At 41.9% G+C, this 27174-nt stretch overlaps 1 protein-coding gene across 1 annotated transcript in view; it reads left to right on the top strand.

Annotated features, from left to right (window-relative positions):
* LOC125240213 (acetyl-CoA carboxylase) overlaps positions 1–27174 on the top strand; it is a 143427-nt gene that overhangs the window by 88640 nt on the left and 27613 nt on the right. Inside the window, exons 29-36 of the mRNA XM_048148036.1 lie at positions 4190–4285; positions 5606–5763; positions 6187–6367; positions 6655–6770; positions 10306–10426; positions 15753–15849; positions 23583–23701; positions 25455–25557. Coding sequence (XP_048003993.1) covers positions 4190–4285; positions 5606–5763; positions 6187–6367; positions 6655–6770; positions 10306–10426; positions 15753–15849; positions 23583–23701; positions 25455–25557 — 991 coding nt within the window. The remainder of the gene's footprint in view (positions 1–4189; positions 4286–5605; positions 5764–6186; positions 6368–6654; positions 6771–10305; positions 10427–15752; positions 15850–23582; positions 23702–25454; positions 25558–27174) is intronic.

Below are 27174 nucleotides of genomic sequence, written 5' to 3'. Positions count from 1 at the left end.
CTTATAGTTTCGCTGTCTGTCCGTCCGTCCGCGGATAATCTCAGTGACCGTTAGCACTAGAAAGCTGAAATTTGGTACCAATATGCATATCAATCACGCCGACAAAGTGGTAAAATAAAAAGTGGAAAAAATGTTTTGTTAGGGTATCCCCCCTACATGTAAAGTGGGGACTGATTTTTTTTTTCATTCCAACCCCAACGTGTGATATATTGTTGGATAGGTATTTAAAAATGAATAACGGTTTACTAAAATCTTTTTTTAATAATATTAATATTTTCGGAAATAATCGCTCCTAAAGGAAAAAAAGTGTCTCCCCTCTAACTTTTGAACACATGTTTAAAAAATATAAAAAAAAAATCACAAAAGTAGAACTTTATAAATACTTTCTAGGAAAATTATTTTGAACTTGATAGGTTGAGTAGTTTTTGAGAAAAACACGGAAAACTACGGAACCCTGCACTGAGCTTGGCCCGACACGCTCTTGGCCGGTTTTTTAAGTACAAGTATGGATATCCAAGGACAAAAACAATGTCGACTCTTTAGGTAGGTCAAATAAAAAATAAATTTACAGAAGTAATACATGTTTATAATCAGACAATCATTATTAGTATAAACGTTCTTTTCCTAAAATCTTCATTCAATACCTATCAGTGCACGTACATAATGAACCAGAACAAGCCCCGCTGCAGTCGTTGTGGCCGCAATAGGAGCTGCACTCGTGCCCGCAGTCGCCGCCGACGTACTTGTCCAGGTTGTCGCACCTGTTGTTCGATGTCAACCAGCGTCTGTTGAAAAACAAAAGTATTTTTGCAAAAATTTCATTTTTAACACAAGCTTTTATCGCCGACTGTACCTTGTTACAGCCATCTACTGCTCTCCGAGACGTTTCTAAAAACCCCTTACTCGATGTGGTTGCGAAGTGTCATAACAAGAGTTCCTATGACCACCTTTCTGCACCAGCATCAAATCAACTCCATGATACCATGATTTATTGCATTGTCACGTGATTTACATATGTGTGCAAAATTTCAGCTCAATCGGAAACCGGGAAGTGGGTCAAATTTAGTTTCATACGTTTTGACGCACACTAACATACTAAAAAGACAAGTTGAATATTAAAATTTTGAAAAAACCCCTACCGCGACATAGTAGACCGATTTTCATGAAACATGGCTAAGAACACTCCCGACTAACACAGCTTTCAAACAAAAAAAACTAAATGGAAATCGGTTCATCCGTTCGGGAGCTACGAGGCCACAGACAGACTCACATACAGACCGACAGACAGTCAGACGGACAGACGGACAGACAGACACGTCAAACTCATAACACCCCTTCGTTTTTGCGTCGGGGGTTAAAAATGCCATGTCTCATGAAAATCGGTTCACTATGTCGCGGTCGGGGGTTTTTACAAAATTTTAATTTTGTGGTTAGGTTGTTAGACTACTAATCCGTTTTAACATTGCGACATTGTAAGAAAAGAACATGGTATTTTAAAATTTGGTTGTAACGAACCGTAATCCTAAAATCGCATGCGAGTTCGCACACCGTCTAAATCAGGCCTTATTAATTTAAAATACTAATAACATACCTTTGCCTACTCTCGCTCATATCCTTAGGAGTAGCCATGACAACATTCACAAGCACGGTCGCTACTAAAAACACTAACACATATTTGGAACACATTTTACGTCTTGCCCGAGCGAATGACAGGTATATAATGACATATTATACTATCCGTACGTCGCTTGTTTTAAAAAGATTAATATATAGAGAGTGTAAGCTGTATCTCTTTCTAGTAAGGTTAGTTTTTGTTTGTACGGGAAGCCGGCCGGACTTGTGTGACCAGGTTTGATAGCGGGGCGTGGATTGCCGCCAATAGATTCCGCGTAACAATTTATGGAGATAATTGGACGTAGTTACGCAGAAACATTCCAATCCATCTGAAATTGTCATTGAAATGAAAGACTTTTGTTTTTCATACAATGTTTAAAACTTAATGACAATTTCATGTGGATTGGAACGTTTCTGCGTCCTACTACGTCCAATTTTAAAAAATAACGAAACATTCATATGATTTAGACAGTGGGTCACCTAAAATCACATTTATATGATTTAGAGATTTTAATAAATTCGAGATTTTAATAGATTTAAATAAATAATAAATAATATGACAACAATATAAATTAGGCCATAAAGTTGCATTATAACTTTTTTGTTGTAAAAATTTTCTCGCATTACATTTTGTATCTATCTACTGACAGATTGGTTTCCATAAAGTCTTAAGTCATAATGTATCGTTTGTCCACATTTTCGTTAGTCATAATTTGGTTTTTCTCAGAAACGCGTAACTTTTCAGGATTGCCATAAAACAAACCTAACCTAACCTATATATAGGTGACCTTAATGAAAACCCTGAAAAGTTAACCGTTTCAGAATTATGACTAATGATAATCCGGCAACCATTGCAATATGACTCGATCATTATGTCAAAGAAAGGGATCCGTCTACTGGCCCTCAATTTATGTCTATTTATAATCAGTGGCTCTAATAAAATACTACTCTTTACTTTTCTTGAGATTACCGTGGGATTCAGTCAATCTGTGTAAGAATGTCGTTTAATATTTATTTATTTATATTTATGAGGCAAAATCTTTGCTCCATCTAGTAGATAACTCTATGTATTGGAGAAACACGACACGCAAGAATGCTGGATGTCTGTTTATTGCATTTGAAATGAGCTCATATTGTTATTCCAATATAATTCTCCTTATTATATGACATAACATACTTAGTCCAATGAGGAGATCGAGAAGCTCCTGAATAGCTGAAGGATCTTAGGATCGTAGGGGGTAATTGCACAAAAGATCCCGATGGGTCGAAGTGTATCCGTAAGGGCCCCCGCAGATTTAAGATAAGATAGTCCAATGAGGGGGCACACTGACATTTCATCCCGCCAGGCGGCGCCTGTGCAAGTAACTGTGAGGTAACCGAGAGGGGGTGGGCGGCAATTTCAGCGGGGAGCGGGAGTGGCCACACTGTACGATAGTACTCTTTATTATACTGTGTCAAAAGTAATCAAAAGTTTTGATCTAGTGTCGAGAGATGGCAGTCTATGCACTGTGACTACACATCTTGTGAGGTGTGCAATAAAGAGTATTGTATCTTACTTTGACAGTAACTCTCCATAAACTCGATCCTCTTTGGACAAAACTATTGCTCCGTCTAGCAGATAAGTCTATGAATCGGGGGAAACACACCACGCAATATTACTGGACGCGTGTTTATTGTTTTTCAAATGAGCTCATATTTGTTATTCCCTTTCTGTTGTTATTGTTTTCCTTATTATGACTTCGATTTGCATACTTATCAGTGTTTAGTAGCCTGGTAATAAAATAATGTAGGCATAATAACGAATAGGTATTTAACGAATGCAAAGAACACATCATAACACGCATACATACATACATACATACAATCACGCCTGTATCCCATATAGGGGTAGGCAGAACACATGAAACTACTAAAGTTTCAGTGCCACTCTTGGCAAATAAGGGGTTGAAAGAAAACGAAACTGTGACATTGCAGTGACAGGTTGCCAGCCTCTCGCCTACGCCACAATTTAACCCATATCCCACAGTCGCCTTCTACGACACCCACGGGAAGAAAGGGATTAACACGCATAATTTTGCGTAAAACCAGCGTGACTCAGGGGACCGTAACCATGGCAATAACAGGCAAGAAAAAGTTGATTCACCCAATTATACAATTTTATTGTATTGTGTTGTTATTGTATTTTGAAGATATACCTACTTATGTTCGTTTACGGTTTAGATATTAAAAAAAGACGACCGTTAAGTACCGTTCTACTAAATGAGTATAGGCTACTTGCCTCCTAGTCAAATCAGCATCTTTTTAAGAACTGTCAAAACGAATTTGAACGACTTGCTAATATGGAATTGATATGAAGTCGGATTGAGTTGCGTCACGATCAACTCAGTTACTTTATATATTTCTACCTGACTTATTAAATAGAAATTGGATTTAAAAATAACTTCTATCCATGTTTATCTTATATTTGTTTCATGCTTTATTTAATGCATGGTATAAACTATTTTATTTTAAGTACAGTCAAGTTCTCTATTCTAGACTAATTAATCTCATATGTATTTAATGTTGTTGTTGACAGGACCTGCAAGCTTTGCAGGAGGGCAGCGAGAGTCGAGGCGACAGCACCAGCATCAATGTCGGTATGGATTACAAGCCCAACGATACGGAGGAAGCGGTGAGTTCCATAATTATCTTTTTCTACTCCCGTGTTGTTATTCGTCATTTACAGTGCATAGATCGTTAAAACCCTACATAAAAGATGCCCGCCCCCGCCCGGCGCCCCGTGCACCCACGCATACGATATAGCTCTTAAAGCATTGTTAGGAAGCCTTTAAGCGTGGGTGCTGGGGCGCCGGGGGCTGGCGGCGGCGGCGCGGGGGAGTGCGAGCGACAGGGTGAGGCATGAGCAGAGGGGAGGCCGACGCGGTCAAAATACAGGAAATAGTGCGAATTTCACGAAAGTTATTCTAGAAAACTATTAAAAACTAAGTGCACGGTAGTACTTAGAAAAAGTATTGTACGAGTATGCAACGGTGTTTAACTGAGTCAAAAAATACTCGTGGCGTCTTTATTAACAATTTTCGGCTTCGCCTCAAATTGTTACCCACGCCACTCGTTTGTAATAAATATTGTACAACCGGTCTGGCCTAGCGCGTAGTGACCCTGCCTGCTACGCCGCGGTCCCGGGTTCGAATCCCGGTAAGGACATTTATTTGTGTGATGAACTCAGATATTTGTTCCTGAGTCATGGATGTTTTCTATACATACATACATACAATCACGCCTGTGTCCCATGAAGGGGTAGGCAGAGCACATAAAACTACTCAGGTTTCAGTGCCACTCTTGGCAAATAAGGGGGGGGGGGGATGTTTTCTATGTATATAAGTATTTGTATATTATATATATCGTTTTCTGAGTTCCTGCAACACAAGCCTTGTTGAGCTTTTTTTTTTAAATACTACTTCGGTGGCAAACAAGCATGCGGCCCGCCTGATGTAAAGCGGTCACCGTAACCTATGGACGCCTGCAACTCAAACAGTGTCACATGCGCGTTGCCACCCCATTAGAAACTTGTACACTCCCTTTTGCTGTGTTAAGTACACAGCAAAAAGGAGTGTACAAGCTCCTAGGAGGGTTCGGGTTGCCGACGACTCAAAGGACAATAGACGGAACAAGTTAGTTCCGTAAGTCCTCCCGTCATCAGCACACCGCACCCTCGCTGAGCTCTGGCAGCCTTACTCACCGGCAGGAACACAACACTATGAGTAGGGTTTAGTGCTATTTGGCTGCGGTCTTCTGTAAGGCGGAGGTACTACCCCAGTTGGGCTCTGCTCTAGATTCGAGCGAGACGATATCCCCTGTGCTGTGCCCTACCACACAAAGCGGAATATCACTCGCTACCGTACCGCTAGTGGTGCTAGCTTACCGCGGGACTCAGTCAATCTGTGTAAGAATGTCCTATAATATTTATTTATTTATTTATGTCCATTTTTAGAACCTGGAGCCCATCCACATCCTAATGATCGGGGTGCGAGACAACGGGGAGAGCGATGACGTGGCCCTCGCGCGTCGCTTCGGCGGATTCTGTCGCGCGCACAGACAGGAATTACACCAGAAGAGGATCCGGCGTGTCACCTTTATGTCGCTCATCAAGTAAGTTGTAGACAACTGTGATACCGCCATCTCGTGGACTGAATTGGAAATATAAACATACACATTGACACTTCACGCCAAAATCGTACGTTTTGTTGTGTATGAGAGGTTCTGCCACCTTGTAGCAGCGATGTTGCTCTAGCTTGGAGATTCTGTCGCACAGACAGGAGTTACACTAGAAGATAATGAGGCGTGTTACTTTCATGTCGCTCATCAAGTAAGTTGGACATGTTTGGACATGTCTGATAAGTACAACTGTGGTAGCGGTGTTGCTCTCGCGTGGAGATTCTGTCGCACAGACAGTTGCTCCAGAAGGAAATCATGCTGATCTGTCCGTCTGTCTATCCTTATTATTGCTATTTTATATTATTCTCATACTTCGGCTTCATTATTTAACTCTAAATTCTATTCTAAATTTTTCAGGCGTCAATTCCCCAAATTCTTCACATACCGCGCCCGTAACGACTTCACCGAAGACACGATCTACCGGCACCTGGAGCCAGCCTCGGCCTTCCAGCTGGAGCTATACAGGATGAGAAGCTATGAGCTGGAAGCCCTGCCTACCAGCAACCAGAAGATGCATCTATACCTGGGCAAGGCTAAGGTACGTTCTAGAACCTTCTATCAGGAGATACTTTAGCAAAGACACCACTTTAGTCTTCTAGCTCGTGTAGGTGAACGCGTACTATGCTTGTATGAGTGAAATATGACAGGTCGACTGTCCGCGCTTTTGACAGGCGATAACTGTGACCGAGAGCGGGTGGGCGGCAATTTCAGCGGGGAGCGGGAGTGGCCATACTCTACGATAGTACTGTTTATTGTACTGTGTGACTATGCGGGTTTTTTTTTTCAAAATCTATTATGGTTATTAATTTATAAAACCGTTCACAGGTGAAGAAGGGTCAAGAGGTGACGGACTACCGTTTCTTCATCCGCTCCATCATCAGACACCAGGACCTCATCACCAAGGAGGCCAGTTTCGAGTATCTGCAGAACGAGGGAGAGAGGTACATCTTATGTTTGCTGATATCACAGTACAATACAATACAAATATTCTTTATTGCTCACCAATATAACAAGATGACATTAAAAAATAAGGACATAACTTTAATTAACTATGGTAGACAACAGGCGGTCTTATCTCTAAAGAGCGATCTCTTCCAGACAACCTTTGGGTAGTGGAGACAAGACACAAAAAACAACTGATTTGAGTAGGTGATGCAGTGAGTGATAGAAAACTTCCAATAATCTTAATACTAATAAACATAACATAAATAGGAATTAAAATAAACCTAAATATACCGTACATATATAATTACTATAACAACACAGCTACGAATGCACATAGATAAAAAACAATGCGGCCAATAGCGATAAAGGAAAATGAAACAGGACCATCAATAAATATTGTATTATGGAATAGATAAATAATGTTCTTTTATTTGACTTTTAAAAATCTGAAGAGACTTAGCATGCCTTTGCATAGGTAATGTGTTTCACAACCGAACTGCCTGCTTCCATTTATAGTTATTTTTTAAGGTTCAGAATTCTGAACGAGAAAGAGTTTAGAATTATTTATGACTGATATAAACCGTGACTACCTATAAATCAAGGACCATTTAATACTAGACTGATATAGCCCATACAAAAAAGCGTACCCCTGAAAAAAGCTTAATTTTTGCTTTAAAACTAGATGGCGTTGTTTCGTAACCCGGGAGTGGAAAAAAACATATTTTCACCCATATTTTTACTTGTATTTATATTATATTATGAATAACTATCAAAAAACTTTATTTTAATATCAAAATATTGGTTCAAAACACAATTTTTACAAATTATATTTTTTGGTCGTCCTCGACGTAGTTGTGATCGCTTCGCTGGCTAAGTTTGTTCGCAAGTTGTCTAATTATTGCCAAATAAAATAACTAGATGACGTTGGTGGACTAGGAAAATGTCACATCCGTTTCGTTGTTCATTAATATAATATACTTAGTGATAATAAACCTACATGTTGAACTCAAATACGTTCAACAAAACGCAATCATTGTGCCAACAGATGTGACATCCATGTCACATCACAAATGTCATTGTATGATTTATTGAATATTCATAATATGGATATTAAATATTTTAGAATCGCAGCAGCAATGCGAGTAGAGATACAGAATTAATAACGGTATAAATTAATAATTGTATGACCAATAACCTCATACATAAATTTACCAGTTTAGGTGACAGAAGGCGAATCCAATTTGTAAACATTAAATGTGCTAAGGAAAATAATCTTTCCGATTTTCAACGGGACACGGCTGAAGGGGCGAGCTGGTTTGGACTGCGCCCATGCATCTCAATTGTCCAGAAAGTTCATTCGAAGATCATTTTGCTTATAATAATCTGAGTAATCACAGTTACGGTTTGACAGTATTTCAGCTAACAAGTAGAGAGACTTGCTAGCTTCATCGGTCAGGCTTCGTCTTGGACACAACGCGGATAGTTCAGCGTTTCTTGTATGTCACTCCGAGCACCCTTAACCATCGGCAGCGTAGGCCATGCACTGGCCGACTAGGTGTGGCACTTTGGATTACGTATTTATAATAAATTAATGATAGTTTGTATTGTTTTGGTAATATATTTTCTACTCGTATACTACTCGTTTGGTACTCGTATAAACCTAAACTGAGATAATAAATGAATAAAAAGAAATAATTAGTGAAACTCTGACATAAGTAATAATTAATGAGACTAAATGCGTTTTCACATTATCCGATCCGATATCGGATGTAGGACTGATACCTCATACATTACAGACGCTATCTTGGATTTTTTCCATTTAAATCCTTCCGACATCCGATATCGGATCGGATAATGTGAAAACGGACTAAGACAATAGATACCTTGTTAGTGTTATATACCTATGCCTATGTATATCCCGCCAAAAACATTCTGTAAAAAAATAGCCGTCTCGATGGAGCTGCTTGTTTATCTCTAAAAAGTAGTGAAATCTACATAAAGTTCCTTACTGCGATTTCTTTATTATTATAGTTAACTAGCCTTTGCCCGCGGCTTCGCTCGCGTTAAATTCGAAAATCTCTCCACAAACTTCCATCCTCCATTCTAAGGAAGTGGGGGGATATAAAAAGAGACAAAAAGTAGCCTATGTCACTTTTCATCCCTTCAACTATCTCCACTTAAAAAATCACGTCAATACGTCGCTCCGTTTTGCCGTGAAAGATGGACAAACAAACAGACACACACACTTTCCCATTTATAATATTAGTATGGATGTTGTGTGACTTGGCCGTTGAAGTGTAGCGGTGCTGGCGACAGATTGGTGCAATGGTGTCATGGAGCACCTGGTTATAAACTTCTTTATACCCTTGCATGCGTATAAAGAAATTTATAAGTTTCATATTCGATGGTCCGAGCTAAGGTTCGTAAAGCCATGAAGCCGAGCTTATAATCATTGACGCTAAACGCCGATCGAAACGAAACGCAGTCTGAAGTGGGCGATAGACGTACGATACGAGCAAGTATGCGTACTTATGGCTCGACGACCTTTTACGATTGTGTGTCACCGTAAGTGCGTTTTCACATTATCCGATCCGATATTGGATATCGGACCGATAATCCATACATTACAGGCGCCATCTTGAATTGTTTCTATTGAAATCCTTCCGACATCCGATATCGGATCGGATAATGTGAAAACGGTCTAAGTACGCGTAAAAACCGCCGCGCATAGTAGTCGACCATCCAACGCGTACTTGCTCGTACGCCTATCACCCACTTGACGTCGCGCCAACACTTTATGGAAAAAGCGGGTTTTCGACAACTACCAATAAGATTTCAGACATTCAAAAATCTTCAATAATACTCAACTGTTTCGGTCGCACTCGTTTAAATATAGGATAGGATTAGTGTGAGCGAGACGGTCAGGAGATTGATTGTCAACATGATATCTATCATAAACACCGTTCGAAATGGCCTCATTAAAATCTAAATTTTAAATATATTGAAAGTAATATTACTAATCATTGACGTCACGCTCAAAATGAAAGAGATAGAAAATTTGACAGTATGGTACTCTTTTGCATGATTGTCATAATTCAAAATAAGAACAATGGCTTGCGTTGTAAACAGGGACTGAAACATGACACGAGCCCCTAGCGTCATCTATATAGTTTTCACTGTATCACTTGTAATGCCGTTGAACTACCGCGTGCGTATTTTAAAAAAAAAACGACATTTTTATTCAAATGACACTCTTAGTGACATCTAGCGACTTAGATTTACGGCTGCCAACGGGGTACGGTATTTAGTATGGACTCTGCTGGTCCTTTATAATCGTCCTTGCTATAAATTGAAATAGATATCATACACGAAAGAAAAAAACGGCAAAGCCCACTGGTGGCCGAGCCGGGAATCGAACCCGGGTCTTCAGCTTACGCGGCTAACGTCTTTACCACTAGATCACACGTTTTTCTTTCGTGCATGATATTTATTTTCAATTTATAATATATCTATCGTGTTTTTTTTAAATAGGGTGCTGCTAGAAGCAATGGATGAGCTGGAGGTGGCTTTCTCCCATCCGCTGGCCAAGAGGACCGACTGCAACCACATCTTCCTCAACTTCGGACCCACCGTCATCATGGACCCGTCCAAGGTAAGAGAGCTTTTTAACCGACTTCAAAAAAACCGGCCAAGAGCGTGTCGGGCCACGCTCAGTGTAGGGTTCCGTAGTTTTCCGTATTTTTCTCAAAAACTACTGAACCTATCAAGTTCAAAACAATTTTCCTAGAAAGTCTTTATAAAGTTCTACTTTTGTGATTTTTTTCATATTTTTTAAACATATAGTTCAAAAGTTAGAGGGGGGGGGACGCAATTTTTTTTTCCTTTAGGAGCGATTATTTCCGAAAATATTAATATTATCAAAAAAAACCGGCCAAGAGCGTATCGGGCCACGCTCAGTGTAGGGTTCCGTAGTTTTCCGTATTTTTCTAAAAAACTACTAAACCTATCAAATTCAAAACAATTTTCCTAGAAAGTATTTATAAAGTTCTACTTTTGTGATTTTTTTCATATTTTTTAAACATATGGTTCAAAAGTTAGAGGGGGGGACGCACTTTTTTTCCTTTAAGAGCGATTATTTCCGAAAATATTAATATTATCAAAAAACGATCTTAGTGAACCCTTATTCATTTTTAGATACCTATCCAACAATATATCACACGTTGGGGTTGGATTGAAAAAAAATATCAGCCCCCACTTTACATGTAGGGGGGGTACCCTAATAAAACATTTTTTTTCCATTTTTTATTTTTGCACTTTGTTGGCGTGATTGATATACATCTTGGTACCAAATTTCAGCTTTCTAGTGCTAACGGTTACTGAGATTATCCGTGGACGGACGGACGGACAGACAGACATGGCGAAACTATAAGGGTTCCTAGTTGACTACGGAACCCTAAAAAGGAGGAGTTTCTCAATTCGACTGAATTTTTTTTTTTAGAAAACAACGCTCCCTACAGGTGTTTACAGAAGATCAGCGTCAGGTACTACTCCAGTAGGACCGGGCATTATGCTGAGTGTTCACCTTTTTAACCGACTTCAAAAAAGGAGGAGGTTCTCAATTCGACTGAATGTTTTTTTTTTTATTATTTTTTTGTATGTATGTTACTCGATATCTCCGAGAATCGTGAACCGATTTTCAAAATTTTTTTTTTGATCGAACCGGTATAACCCCGAGATGGTCCCATTGGCACCAAGTCAGGGTCCGATGATGGGATCCTGGAGAAATCGAGGGAACTCTTCAAATGTTATAGGCACATGTAATGTTTTTGGTCTATTTTTCAAAGGTACACCAGTATTTACGTCTGATGGTAATAATTTTATGTGGCTGAGCTGCTGATGGAAGGTCAACTCCTCAATGGTTAGGAGTTAAAGGATAATTCTTTCACTACTGTACATGTATTCGGACTGATACATATAATATCACTAGGAACCACTAAAAATCAACAAATAAATAAACTTTTTAACAAAAAATAAAACCGCCTTCAAAAATAAGCGCGTTACAAAACACGGAGAAACTAAAAAGCCATAAATAATAAACCTTTCAATTCAGATTTCTTATCGTATTGCAATAAGCTAATCATCCAAATTACAAACAAATCAATTATTTTTGGAGTCGGTACCAGCCTGTGTATAGTTGGGTGGGGCAAACAGGCAATAGCAAGGCGGCGAACAGGTCTGGTACCGACTACAAAAATAATTGATTTGTTTATAATTTGGATGATTAGCTTATTGCAATACGATAAGTCCCTCAGTCCCTCGTGTCACATTAATTATTTTGACACCCTAGAGAGAACCTTGGAGGATCTAAGTCTGCAGTTCGACCATCGTATAATAATGGGGGATTTTAATACCTGTCTCATCAAAAATGATTCCCGTGCCCTTAAACTGCAGTCGGTAGCTACTTCGCTAGACCTTGACATCTTGCCTCTCGCCCCTACTCACTTCCCTCATAACGGCCCTCCATCACTCTTAGATCTAATTTTAACTTCCTCTGCCGATTTAGTAGATTCTCATGGACAGTTTAATGCTGCTGGCTTCTCGCGTCACGATCTAATTTATGCGTCCTTTAAAATTCGGCCTCCCAAACAAAGGCATAAGATTGTATTGCGTCGGGACCTACGTAGCATCAATTTGCAAGCGCTATACGATGACATGGACAAGGCTGATTGGCATAAGATCCGTGGTCTGGCTGACGTTGATCTGAAGTTAAGGACTTTTAATGACACATTGCTTGCGATTTTCGATAAACATGCTCCACTGAAGCCGATGCGGGTGAGGCATTTTCCAGCACCGTGGCTTACACCTGATATCAAGTCACTTATGGCCAGGAGGGACAAAGCGCGAGTCAGATTTAGAGCGGATCCTACAGTGCAGAACCATCATAGCTATATTAATTTGCGGAACCGCTGCAACAAATCTTGTAGAGACGCTAGGCGCCGTTACATTCATAAGTCTATTGATAACTGCCCCCGTTCAAGTTATGGAAGTTTCTGAAGTCACTTGGGCTGGGCAAAGTTCCTCATCGTTCCACGGGCTTTCTAGATCTAGATCTCATGAATCAGCACTTTAGCACATCTCCGGTGACTTTAGATCCTCTCGTCAAACAAGCAACTCTATCCTCTCTTGATAATGCTCCTAGACCTGTCCCTGACTCTTCTTCTTTTACTCTTGTCAGTATCTCTCCACATGAGGTTATTTCATTGTTAAAAAATGTTAAGACGAGGGCTGTCGGTGAGGACCATCTTAGCCTGGATATGCTTATGCTCGTGGCGGATTCAATCGCTCCAATTCTATCAGAAATCATTAACTTTTCCTTTACTTCCGGTACATTCCCTGTTATGTGGAAATTAGCTCACGTCATACCCCTTCCTAAAATTTCTAATCCCACGTCACCTTCCCAATACCGTCCCATATCCATCCTCCCAGTGTTATCGAAAATTGTCGAACATTTTGTTAATAACCACCTTCTCTCATATTTCCACAGGCATGAGTTGTTGAATCGCTTTCAGTCGGGTTTCCGTCCCGGGCATAGCACTGTCACGGCTCTGGTGAAGGTTACCGATGACATTCGTCTTAATATTGAAAATAAAAAGCTTACGCTTCTCGTACTTTTGGACTTCAGTAGTGCTTTTAATACAGTAGATTTTGATATCCTTCTTCATATTCTTCGTACTTTTAATGTGTCACAGACGGCTTTATCTTGGTTCCGTAACTACCTCTTTGGGAGACGCCAGCGTGTCAGGGTCGACGACAAGATTTCGGATTGGTGTGATCTGTCTGCTGGTGTTCCCCAGGGAGGGATACTCTCTCCTCTCCTATTCTCAATTTTTATTAATGGCATTACTGAATCCTTAAAGTGTAGTTTTCATCTCTACGCGGATGATTTGCAAATTTACGCGTCGGCTAGCATGGACGAGTTTCCTCATCTTGTCAATAAAATCAACAGCGACCTTGAGTCAATACGTCTCTGGGCTCACAAGTTTGGGTTGAAAGTGAATGCGTTGAAGTCGCAGGCGATTGTCATCGGTGGCCCTCACTTTGTGTCCAAACTGTCGGAAATGGTGGTACCCAACGTAATTTTTGATGGAACAATTATCCCATTTTCCGCTACAGTGAAAAACTTGGGTATCACCATAGATCAAACTTTGTCCTGGTCAGCCCACGTCGCTGATGTTAGCAATAAAGTGTTTGCATCTCTCCACTCGCTGAGGCGTTTACAAAATTTTCTTCCACTTCAAACAAAAATAACACTTTCTTCGTCATTGTTGCTTCCTTTGTTAGATTACGGTGATATCGCTTTTCTGGACCTTAGTGAGGAGTTGCTTGACAAACTCGAGCGGTTGCAAAACTTGTGTATCCGTTACATCTATGGTTTGCGTAAGTTTGATCGCGTATCCCAGTTCCGATCTCAGCTTGGCTGGCTGCCGATTCGCCGTCGTCGAGACGTGCATGTCCTGTCACTGCTTTTTAATGTTTTATTTAATCCGTCTTCGCCACGTTACCTTTCCGAAAGATTTAGTTACTTGGCTGCTGGCAGTAATCACCGTTTGCGATCTAGCGCCAATCTTGCTCTTGCAATTCCACCCAATAAGACGCGGACATACAGAAAATCCTTTTCTGTCTATGCCGCTAAATTGTGGAATGAGATACCGGTGTCCGTGAGGCAATCCCAATCTGTAGCAGCACTCAAGAATAACCTTAAAAAACTATGGCTTTCCGACACTTAATTTTTTTTTTATTTTATCGGATTGTTTTTTTTTTTTTTCTTTTCTCTCTTTTTCTTTAATTTTTATCTATTTTTTTTTTAATTGTCGTCTTGCTTTGTGGTTCGAATTAATATCCATATACTTTTTGGTCTAAGTACTATATAAATATATATTTTATGAGTATTTGTTTATTTATTATTATATTATTATATATGTATATATTGGTGTATTAATGTAATTGTATATGTATATATTTGTTACCATGTGTATACAAAATTTGCATTTAATTCTTTTAGTGGTTGTACATTTTTGAATTCGTCACTCATCGTTAATTCGCTTCTACTCATTTCCTCAAAGGTTGACTGGAAGAGATCCCATTAAGGGATAAGTCCGCCTACATTGTATATTACTGACTCTGTAACTGTGTCTCTTTTGTTTCCTTTATGTACAATAAAGCTTATACATACATACATACATAAGAAATCTGAATTGAAAGGTTTATTATTTTTGGCTTTTTAGTTTCTCCGTGTTTTGTAACGCGCTTATTTTTTCAGTATAATTACCTACAGTGTACATGTTAGTTATAATTCAGAGACAGAGCCCAACTGGGGAATGACCTCCGCCTTACAGAAGACCGCAGCCAAATAGCACTGGACCCTACTCATAGTGTTGTGTTCCTGCCCGTGAGTAAGGAAGGCTGCCAGAGCTCAACGAGGGTGCGGGGTGCTGACGACGGGAGGACTTACGCAACTAATTTGTTCCGTCTATTGTCCTTTGAGTCGTCGGGAACCCAAACCCTCCTTTGAACTTGTACACTCCTTTTTGCTGTGTACTTATACTTAACACAGCAAAGGGGAGTGTACAAGTTTCTAATGGGGTGGCAACGCGCATGTGACACTCTTTGAGTTGCAGGCGTCCATAGGTTACGGCGACCGCTTTCCATCAGGTGGACCGTATGCTTGTTTGCCACCGTCGTAGTATAAAAAAAATCTTCATATGGTTCCGTACCAGAAAGGTACAACAGGAACCCTTATGGTGTGACTCTGTTCGTCTGTCACATTCCTAAATATCTCGAGAACTGCTAATGCTAGAAACCCTTATAGGATCATTCATCTGTCCGTCATAGTCCAGTTTACATTTATATTTTTTGAGTAAAAAAAAAAAAACAATTTTATTATACTTTGATTTAAAACTTTGTATTGTTTTTTCTAGATTGAGGAATCTGTCCTCGGTATGGTGATGCGATACGGGCCCCGGCTTTGGAAGCTCAGGGTTCTGCAGGCGGAGATCCGATTCACACTCAGAATAGGTGAGTTAATGTTAACAAGCAGAAAACATCGGCCAATAGGCTACTTGCCTCCTAGTCAAAGCAGCTTCTTTTTAAGAACTGTCAAAACGATTTTGAACGACTTGCTAATATGGAATTTATATGAAATCGAATTAGGTGACGTCACGGTCAACTCAGTTACTTTATATATTTCTACCTGACTTATTAAATAGAAATTGGATTTAGAAATAACTTATTATTTGTGCCGTTTGTATATCCGAGGTCTTTATAGAGAGTACGTCGCAGACGTCGCATCGGACCGATAGATGGCGCCATCGTTCGTTGTAAGTCGCTCCGGCGTCTCACCGCCGCGATGTTGGTAGTCCCGTTTTTCCCCACCTGCAACACAAGGCCCCCGCGCCCCGACTCGCCACCAGCCACCCTCATTGTTTCGTCGAACGCCGAAGTGACCGGTTGTCGCGTATTCCGTTCGAACATTTTTACAGCATGGTGTCTCGAAATTAATCTTTTAGTTTCTATTTCCTTGTTATTTCTGGTCAAACCAGAGTTATTCGTGTTTTTATTTAAAAAGTGGCTTATAACGTTTCGGAATTATGAAATTTTTCAATTTCATCCGTCAATTCTTTCTTCCCTTTTAATTTGCGCTCGTTCGTCTTGAATAATGAGATATATTATGCCTCGCTAGCGATCATTATTCGTCTTTCGGGGTTCTCACTATAGAAATGAACGAGCGGTGCTTTATGATTCTACCCACTTTTTTGTAAGAAAGTTCCATGCTGCAAAAATCGTTACCGTTAATCAGTTTTCTTTTTAAACTATTCGCATTTCCGAGACTAAAGTAGGAAGTGTTATCCGCGTATTAAAAGTTTCGCGCGAGAATATAAGCGGTAACGTAGGTAAGTTGCTCCGCCGGGGACCACGTGCTCCGGGGACCACGTGCTTCGCGACCGCGGACTGCGCGACCTGCGGGCTGCGGCGGCGGCGGCGGCGGGCGCGGTGGAGGAATACCGCGCTCCAAGGAGGTTTGAATTTCTCCGACGAATGGGTGAGCGGATTCATATTATTTTAGAAAGAATTCCGATTCGGTGCGGAGGCCCCAAGCCACGTGTCGACGCCGAAACTTACTGTAGCGCTGCGATAGCGCCGCTGACCGCGGCAGTGTTGTCCGCGCGTCGGCGCCGCCGAGGTTACGTAGAAGTTGCCTCCTCGTTAACGATGGCCATCTCTGCGGTGCCGCCGAACAACGTTGTGGCCGCCGCATAGGCGTCGCGTGCGACGCTGTAAGTATGTCTGCTGCTGCCCCGACGCGAGCGCCGTGCCGTTAGTGATCAGTCGTCAATACGCAGGCTACCAGCGCGGCCACCTTCTGCCCCCGCCACAACGCCGCGAGCCTGCTGAAGCTGTCCACCAGTATCGCTGGCCGCCACGCTTATGCTGGCGCCTCGATGGTGATGCAGAGCGTTCGTCTGCCGTGACAACGCCGCGATCCTGCTGAAGCTGTCCACCAGTATCGCTGGCCGCCACGCTTATGCTGGCGCCTCGATGGTGATGCAGAGCGTTCGTCTGCCGTGACCACGCCGCGATCCTGCTGAAGCTGTCCACCAGTATCGCTGGCCGCCACGCTTATGCTGGCGCCTCGATGGTGACGATGCAGAGCGTTCGTCTGCCGTGACAACGCCGCGATCCTGCTGAAGCTGTCCACCAGTATCGCTGGCCGCCACGCTTATGCTGGCGCCTCGATGGTGACGATGCAGAGCGTTCGTCTGCCGTGACAACACCGCGATCCTGCTGAAGCTGTCCACCAGTATCGCTGGCCGCCACGCTTATGCTGGCGCCTCGATGGTGATGCAGAGCGTGCGTCTGCCTTGACAACGCCGCGAGCCTGCTGAAGCTGTCCACCAATATCGCTGGCCGCCACGCTTATGCTGGCGCCTCGATGGTGATGCAGAGCGTTCGTCTGCCGTGACAACGCCGCGATCCTGCTGACCTGCTGTAGCTGTCCACCAGTATCGCTGGCCGCCACGCTTATGCTGGCGCCTCGATGGTGATGCAGCGAGCTCATCTGCCGTGACAACGCCGCGATCCTGCTGAAGCTGTCCACCAGTATCGCTGGCCGCCACGCTTATGCTGGCGCCTCGATGGTGATGTAGAGCGTTCATATGCCGTGACAACGACGCGAGACGCGACCCTGCCGAAGCTGTCCACCAGTATTGCTGGCCGCCACGCTTATGCTGGCGCCTCAGTGGTGATGCGGAGCGTAATACTGTTAACCGCTGCACAGGCGTCGCAATCCTTCTGCTGCGTCTGCCGTGACAACGCCGCAAGCTACTTGAAGTTTTCCACCGGTGTCGTCGGCCGACACGCTCATGCTGGCGCCTTGATGTCGCCTCGATCGCACGAGGTAAGATTGTAGACGCGGCGACCTTCATCGCGCCACCGAGCGCAATACTGCGGCTACCGCGAAGGCGTCGCTAATTTTCCTGCCGCGTTTGCCGTGACGACGCCGCGAACTCTGTTGATGCTGTTCACCGATGTAGCTGACTGCCACGCTTGCGCCGGTGCCTCCCGCGCTGACGGCGGCCACCTCGAGAAGGCCACCGAGCACGATACTGCGTGACGCGACAGGGCATCGAGACGCCTTTCGAGCTGACGACGGCCGTCTCAATCTCACCGCCGAACATAACAGCGTCTGCTGCAGTGACAAGCTGGTAAGATTGCTGATGTGGGCCCTTGGTGCTGCTAGCCGCCACGCTGATAACGCCCGTCGCGCCTAAGATGTCACGCTCACCGCGAACACTGTCTTCCCCTACAATGGTGCCACGACCACGACTATCCAGGCTCCGTCTGCTACGGTATCGTTGCAGACTCTGTTGCTGACCAGGCTGATACTACCCTCCAATGTGACGCCGGGCGCCGCTATCAGCTGACATCCCGTACACTATGGTATCCACTCTTCTCTTTCCAGTTCCCGTGAAGTACGACTGTATTTACACTCTATTTTGACCAAGGACTCCTCCGTCGCCGAAGTGAGAACAGATAAATTCTAAAGATGCTACGTCCTAACGTGGTTTGGACACCCATAGTTGAACGAGGTAAGACTTCAATAACCGGACGAGGAGCCGCACTGCTGCGAGGGTGTCCTGACGATGTTCGCGAGCTATCTAATCGGAGAGGCGCCTCGCGAGAAGACCCTGTGATTCCTGTACATCGCTCATTGTGTAGGTCAAAGACTTCGTAAAGGTTTGCGGAAAAAAAAAAAAAAAAAAAAAAAACCCCCTTTCAGAATGTCCAGATCTGAATTCGAGCCAGCGTCCTGCATCCTGAGCGTGCGTCTGTTTACCGGGCGGACACCAAAACCGACCGCGGGGGTTCCAAGTACACGATGATTTCCCGGAGGCTTGTGGCGCCCCCTGTCCATTCGAGAGATTAACTTATTCGCCGAGCCTCTAATAAACAAATTGGGAAAAATAAACCTGCTTCGCCTTAGTGAACTTCAGATTCCAGCTCAAAGCGAAAGGGGCCAGGAACTCAGGAGTACTTCAGTAGTTATCATCTGGCTCGACTATACTCAATTGATATAGTGCTTGATTCGATCGTAGAACCTGATTTCATAAATTTCACAACTTTCGTGGTCTACAGAGGAAGGTTGCACCGCTGTAGTTTCCAGCATTACCTCGTACAGCTGCCGATAGCTGTAGGCCAATCGCCCCTGTTTTGCTTGCATCTGCAGCCCGATAAGACCTTCAATAATCGGAACATTGTACGAACTAAAGCTCTTCCGATGGAGAATAATCTTCAACAGGCGGTGGCGCTGGCGACTGAAGTGACATGCAGTCGGATTAAGGTTCGCATAGCACTATATGCTATGCACAGTTCAGTTGTATGTTATGTTATGCTGTACGATGGCAGGACTACATCTCTTCTGTTACGAGTAACTACGACAGTAACTGCTGACTCCAACAGACTGTCGTACGAGGTCAGTATGCACCCCCTGGGAGCCAAGTAAGTGACCTTCGGTGACCTCGCCTTCTTCTGCTTCGCCCGTCATCGTACCTCTTCGTCTGCGAGAGCCCTGCATTACGCCGTACAACGGTACGTATTAAGCCTCCGCCACACATAAAGCGCATTCCGCTTCGCTAACGCTACGCTATCAGCGCGCTGAATGCGCGTGCATTCCGCTCGCGTCCCGCGCGCGTTGCGCTCGCTATCAGCGCTCGTTCGTTCCCGCTAGCGCCCACTGGGCGCAACGCCAGCGTTAGTGCGGTGCACCGCCATTATTGCGCTCCGCCTACGCTCTTAAAGCGCGCATGTGTGGCGGTGTTAAATTCACCCCTTGACCTGCTACCACGACGTGTTCAGCAACCACCAGCGATGCGACACGGACGTCTCCACCTCTCAGTCTACTCTGTCGACCTTCATTGCACGAAGTAGAAATCCGTCGCATCGGGTTTTGGATTAGGTAATGGATTACCCTAAGAGTCAATGACTGACTTAAAGAAATCGACTGATACCTCCGTTCAGTGTAGTAGCAATCGACAGCGCTCGTACTTTTCATCTTCTAGGCTAGTTTTACCGAGCGATCGGTATCCTCAAATGCCCTCACTAAAAAGAGTTCAGAGTTCAGGAGTCTCGCTTGCAACCGCGCTCGCTTGACGCGAAATAGTCTGATCGAAAATACCAGTATTGTAACAAATAGCCCTTGGGCGCGTGAGTGATGACCTTTTTCTGTGTTTGATATGGACGTAAGACGTTGGACTTTAAATAGTCATATCAAAGCTAATATTGATTTAGATAATTTTTACGAAGGGTTGACAAAAGCAGTATCAATTACGTTACCCTGCTACAGTACAGATAGTTACACTACTTTTACAGTTAATTTCCACACTTTGTGTCTGAAATTGGGTTTATAACCTGATAAAATAACGTGTCTGTTAATAATAATAGTGTATCTAAGGTTTTTGTATCTTGTTCAAGTCAGCCTCGCCTACATTTTTTTGGTTTTGATCTGCGATGTATAATAATGTCATTTCTCTAACTATTCGCTGACTAAAGCTAAACGTCATCACGAAAATCTCTTTATGCGTTTCTGGCACCGAGATATTCGCGGATCGAAGGCTATTTCGACTGATACATCTGTCAAATCGGTTCAACTGATTCACTTATTCTTCTATGCTATGCCAATAGGGCTACCAAAGGGTTGCGCGCCAGCTGACTCGCCACCAGGAGATAATAAACAGGTCTCTATAAAGACCTCGGATATACAAACGGCACAAATAATATAAAAATTTTACCTTCCAATAAAATTTGTATTATTTTGCCTGGTATATCCGAGGTCTGAGTGATGCCTTCCTGGTAGGCTTAATATACCGTCGGCACTTCTCCTCAACAATGAGGGTGGCTGGTGGCGAGTCGGGGCGCGGGGGCCTTGTGTTGCAGGTGGGAAAAACGGGACTACCAACATCGCGGCGGTGAGACGCCGGAGCGACTTACAACGAACGATGGCGCCATCTATCGGTCCGATGCGACGTCTGCGACGTACTCTCTATAAAGACCTCGGATATACCAGGCAAAATAATACAAATTTTATTGGAAGGTAAAATTTTTATATATCATATAGTTATTAAAAAAATAAAGATAATTACTGAACACGTGTGTGACAACCTTTACCAATTCCTAATGTTATTTGTTTTGACATGTGCCGTCAAACACTTGACAATGACTTTAATATTATGATTAAGGTCCTCTCACACTATTTTTTTTAGAATTTAACATAAAGCTATATACAGGGTTGTTCCTGATACTGAACCTATTTAACTGCGTGTCGAATTTAACGGAAAACAAAAACAACACGGTGTATAAAGTGTTTATTTCAGGCAACACGTACAATGTACACCCATATCAATACAATTTAGAGTTTTTAGCGAAAAGCAATACCTTAATCATCATCCTCCTTGCGTTATCCCGGCATTTGCCACGGCTCATGGGAGTCTGAGGTCCGCTTTGACATCTAATCCCAAGATTTGGCGTAGGCACTAGTTCTTACGAAAGCGTCTGACATCTGACCTTCCAACCCGAAGAGTTAAACTAGACCTTATTGGAATTAGTCCGGTTTCCTCACGATGGTTTCCTTCACCGAAAAGCGACTGGCAAATATCAAATGAGATTTCGCACATAAATTCTGAAAAACTCATTGGTACGCCGGGGCTCGAACCCGCGACATCCGGAACGAAAGTCGCACGTACTTACCGCTAGGCTACCAGCGCTTCTACAATGTTTAACATCGGTGTAGGAAACAAATCAAATTATTTTTAACCGACTTCAAAAAAGGAGGAGGTTCTCAATTCGACTGAATGTTTTTTTTTTTTAACCGACTTCAAAAAAGGAGGAGGTTCTCAATTCGACTGAATTTTTTTATTTTTTTTTTTTATTTCTTTTTTGTATGTATGTTACTCGATATCTCCGAGAATCGTGGACCGATTTTCAAAATTTTTTTTTTGATCGAACGGGTATAATTTTTTTTTTTTATTTGTTTTTTGTATGTATGTTACTCGATATCTCCGAGAATCGTGGACCGATTTTCAAAATTTTTTTTTTGATCGAACCGGTATAACCCCGAGATGGTCCCATTGGCACCAAGTCAAGGTCTGATGATGGGATCCTGGAGAAATCGAGGGAACTCTTCAAATGTTATAGGCACATGTAATGTTTTTAGTCTATTTTTCAAAGGTACAGCAGTATTTACGTCTGATGGTAATAATTTTATGTGGCTGAGCTGATGATGGAAGGTCAACTCCTCAATGGTTAGGAGTTAAAGGATAATTCTTTCACTACTGTACATGTATTCGGACTAATACATATAATATCACTAGGAACCACTAAAAATCAACAAATAAATAAACTTTTTAACAAAAAATAAAACCGCCTTCAAAAATAAGCGCGTTACAAAACACGGAGAAACTAAAAAGCCAAAAATAATAAACCTTTCAATTCAGATTTCTTATCGTATTGCAATAAGCTAAACATCCAAATTATAAACAAATCAATTATTTTTGGAGTCGGTACCAGCCTGTGTATGGTTGGGTGGGGCAAACAGGCAATAGCAAGGCGACGAACAGGTCTGGTACCGACTACAAAAATAATTGATTTGTTTATAATTTGGATGTTTAGCTTATTGCAATACGATAAGAAATCTGAATTGAAAGGTTTATTATTTTTGGCTTTTTAGTTTCTCCGTGTTTTGTAACGCGCTTATTTTTTATCAAATATTTTTTTTTATCATGCAGAAACGTCTGCGAGCGATATTACATATTTTTAAATTAAAGGAAAAATGGAATGGATGGATGGATGGTTTTCCTTTAATTTAAAAATATGAAATATTTTTTGATTTGTTTTTTTAACCCCCGACGCAAAAACGACGGGTTTGACGTGTCTGTCTGTCTGTCTGTCTGTCTGTCTGTCTGTCTGTCTGTGTGTGTGTCTGTCTGTGGCATCGTAACTCCCGAACGGATGAACCGATTTAGATTGAGTTTTTTTTGTCTGAAAGCTGAGTTAGTCGGGAGTGTTCTTAGCCATGTTTCATGAAAATCGGTCCACTATGTTACGGTCGGGGGTTTTTTCAAAATTTTAATTTTGTGGTTAGGTTATTAAGTAGTATATCCCGGCTTCGCCACCAGTGGGCTTGATCGCTTTTTCTTTAGTGTATGGTATCTATTTCAGTTTATGTTAAACATCGATAAAAAAAAACAAATAATAACCTATCGTGGTGTTTCAGATCATGTTCCAATCGTTCGGAGCGCGCCAAGGACCCATGCACGGCCTGCCGATCTCCACTCCCTACGTCACTAAGGACTATCTGCAGCAAAAGAGGTTCCTGGTAAGTCACTTGTGTTTGTTTCTACAATATTTGATCAATTGAGATGAAACGACGACCGTTTCTCCATACAAATTCTCCTTTTTTAACCCCCGACGCAAAAACGACGGGGTGTTATAAGTTTGACGTGTCTGTCTGTCTGTAGCATCGTAGCTCCCGAACGGATGAACCGATTTAGATTTAGTTTTTTTTGTCGGATAGCAGCGTTAGTCGGGAGTGTTCTTAGCCACGTTTCATGAAAATTGGACCACTGTGTCGCGGTCGGGGGTTTTTTCAAAATTTTAATTTTGTGGTTAGGTTATTACAAGCTTTTATTTAACTTGCCTTATTAGTATGTTAGTTTGGGCCAAAACGTAGAAGCTAAATTTGATCCGATTGATCTGAAATTTTGCACACGTATGTGTATCACGTGACTGTGCAATATTATGGTATCATGGAGCTGATCTGATGATGGAACAGAAAGGTCATAGGAACTCTATTATGAAACGTCGTATCCCCATCGAGTACTGGGTTTTTAGAAACGCCTCGGAAAACAGCAGATGACTGTTGAAAGAAAGGTACAGTCGGCGATAAAAGCTTGTTCCAAAATGAAAATTTTGCAAAAAAACTTATTTGCTAAAAAAAATATTACTAAATTCAGCTAGGGAACAAATCAAATTATTTTATTGAATATTTTTCGATTTGTTCTTTTTTCAAGTAGTCACACTACTATGTATATATAAATTATAAATTTAATAAATAGATATCATACACGAAAGAAAAAACGACAGGGCCCACTGATGACCGAGCCGGGAATCGAACCCGGGTCTTCAGCTTAGCGGGCGGGTGGTCTAGTGGTGAGGACGTTAGCCACGTAAGCTGAAGACCCGGGTTCGATTCCCGGCTCGGCCACCAGTGGGCCCTGTCGTTTTTTCTTTCGTGTATGATATCTATTTAAATTTATTACTAAATTCGAAGTTTATTGAGCACTGATATCGCCCCTTCGTTTGAATTTTCATAATTTTGATTAGATACATATGTGAGTGTGTTTAGTAAAACGTCCCACTTTGTCGGTTAGGGTCACTATCGAATGTACCTTATCGCTAAACGATCATTTCAGTTAGATGACATAAAAGTTAAATATACGGTCAGCATAGAGTCAATTCAACCGCGACGACATAAAAGTATAATACACACTCAGCAAAGCGTCAATTTAGCTGAATGACTAAGAATTAGAATGGACAAGTAGTTAAACGTCTGGAAATATAAATAGCCCTTATAATTAGAATACCCAATAAGCCGAAAGTTATACAAGTTGATTGACATGAACACAGAACGAGTTAGTAGCATAACGTCATGAAATGTCTGAAGTAAAATAATTAGTATACGTGTGAATTAGAATTTGTTTGTCATATTTAAGATATTCGAAGATAAAGAGGTTTTGCTGCTAGCTCATTTTAAATTGTAACATTATGAGTTCCAGACGTTTTGCTTAATAGGCATTTAGCATTCATGTCTATGTGGTCACAACGACATAATATAATCCAGACGTTTCAGCTATATTGTCGTTTAGCGATAAGGTAAATTTGATACTGACCCGTCGGTTACCATTAAGGTGAGATTTACTTGTATCTTTATATGAACAGACTGACAAAGCGGTTGTATAGCAATCGACAAATTGGGACGTTTTACAAAACACACTCATAGCTATGGTCGTCCATTTTGTCACTCAGTGTAGTTTATTCAAACACCACAATTTTACATGATTGTTTTGCAGGCTACGTCACAAGGCACTACGTACGTGTACGATCTACCCGACATGTTCAGACAAGTCGTCGAGAGGAGATGGCGAGAATGCATCGAGGACGGCAGTGTTGAAGGTACGTGCGTAGTCACAGTGTGCTTGTACCATTGTAGACACCCCTAGATTTGTATGTGACGTCATTAGTATTTATACATGTTAATTATAAGATGTAATGTTTTGAAAAGAAGTGGCCCGCCGAGTTTCTTGTCGGTCCCATAGTGGATACCCCCCTCCAACTGAGGGGGGACTGAAATCTCGAGGCTGAGGCGTAGGGTTAGAGCCGGCGTAGCTTTATTTGACTTTCATATGCGCATTGTAATATGCCTACTTGAAAAATAAATATTTCATTTTCATTAGGGCACCACTTAACAACAATGTATGACTGATAGCTTGTCACCAGCCATTCGGACCGGCCAGCGAAAGGGTACACGTTAGAGAACGTCCATAACGTTTATTTAGATCCACTGTCATCGAAAACGATGAGGTATTTATGCACAGTATGGAACTTGATTATAATCGCACAAGATGAGACGTCAGCTTGTTTCAATTGGTGCCGTGACCAGGATAAAAATACAGCTTAATTCCTAGCAGGCAAGTATGGTCTCGCGATAAATGATAAAACGTCTGGCCGTCCCTATCCTATATTTTATCGTCTCGCGCGACCATGCTACCTGTGCTAGTAAAACGAGTATGCCCCGCAGAGGTTTTTGCCTATTTCTCGGTTCTCGCGACCTCGGTGTAGATTTAGAATCGATGGTAGTTTCTGAAATTTATAATAGGCTTCTAGACTCATATCGAATTTGGCACAATACCTGATTGACTTCTGTAGTATTTCACATAAAAAAAACAATATTTATAAATTTTGGGTATTAAAATTGTAGGTATGATGACTACGTATTTTCGGTTAAAAATGTGTGTATTTTTTTATTTATTTTGGCCACCGAAAACGCTGTCGGCGATGTAGTGACGTCATCGAATTCGAACCTTACTGCATGTCAAAACAATCACTGACATATTCAACTTTATGCCTTCATACTCAAAAAGTCAGAAAATTTTGTTTTCGAGTATAATTACCTAATACACAAATAATCTATAGATTGATATGTTGTTTTCGTCTGATTACGTACAAGTATACTTTAAAAATGTTTTTTGCTGTTATTGAGTCATAATAAAATATGGTAATATTTTATTTCGGTTAATTGGACAGTACTTAATCATATAAGACAGACTTTAAAAAAGGGTCAAGTAGCCTATTCATCATCCTCCTTGCATTATCCCGGCATTTGCCACGGCTCATGGGAGCCTGGGGTCCGCTTTGACAACTAATCGCAAGATTTGGCGTAGGCACTAGTTTGTACGAAAGAGACTGTCATCTGACCTTCCAACCCGAAGGGTAACTAGGCCTTGTTGGAATTAGTCCGGTTTCCTCACGATGTTTTCCTTCACCGAAAAGCGACTGGCAAATATCAAAATGACATTTCGCACATAAGTTTCGAAAAACTCATTGGTACGAGCCGGGGTTCGAACCCGCGACCTCCGGATCGTATGTCGCACGCTCTTACCGCTAGGCCACCAGCGCTTCCTTCAAGTAGCCTATTGTATTACAATATTTATAATATACCTAAATATATCAATATCTAACGTTGTGTTCTTGTATGTGAGTAACATTGCCAGAGCTAAACGAGGAGCGTTA

The sequence above is a fragment of the Leguminivora glycinivorella genome, chromosome 27, assembly GCF_023078275.1.
Source record: "Leguminivora glycinivorella isolate SPB_JAAS2020 chromosome 27, LegGlyc_1.1, whole genome shotgun sequence".
NCBI classification, from domain to species: Eukaryota; Metazoa; Arthropoda; class Insecta; order Lepidoptera; family Tortricidae; genus Leguminivora; species Leguminivora glycinivorella.
Note: the sequence above shows the minus strand (reverse complement) of the source record. Positions and strands in the feature narration are given on the sequence as shown.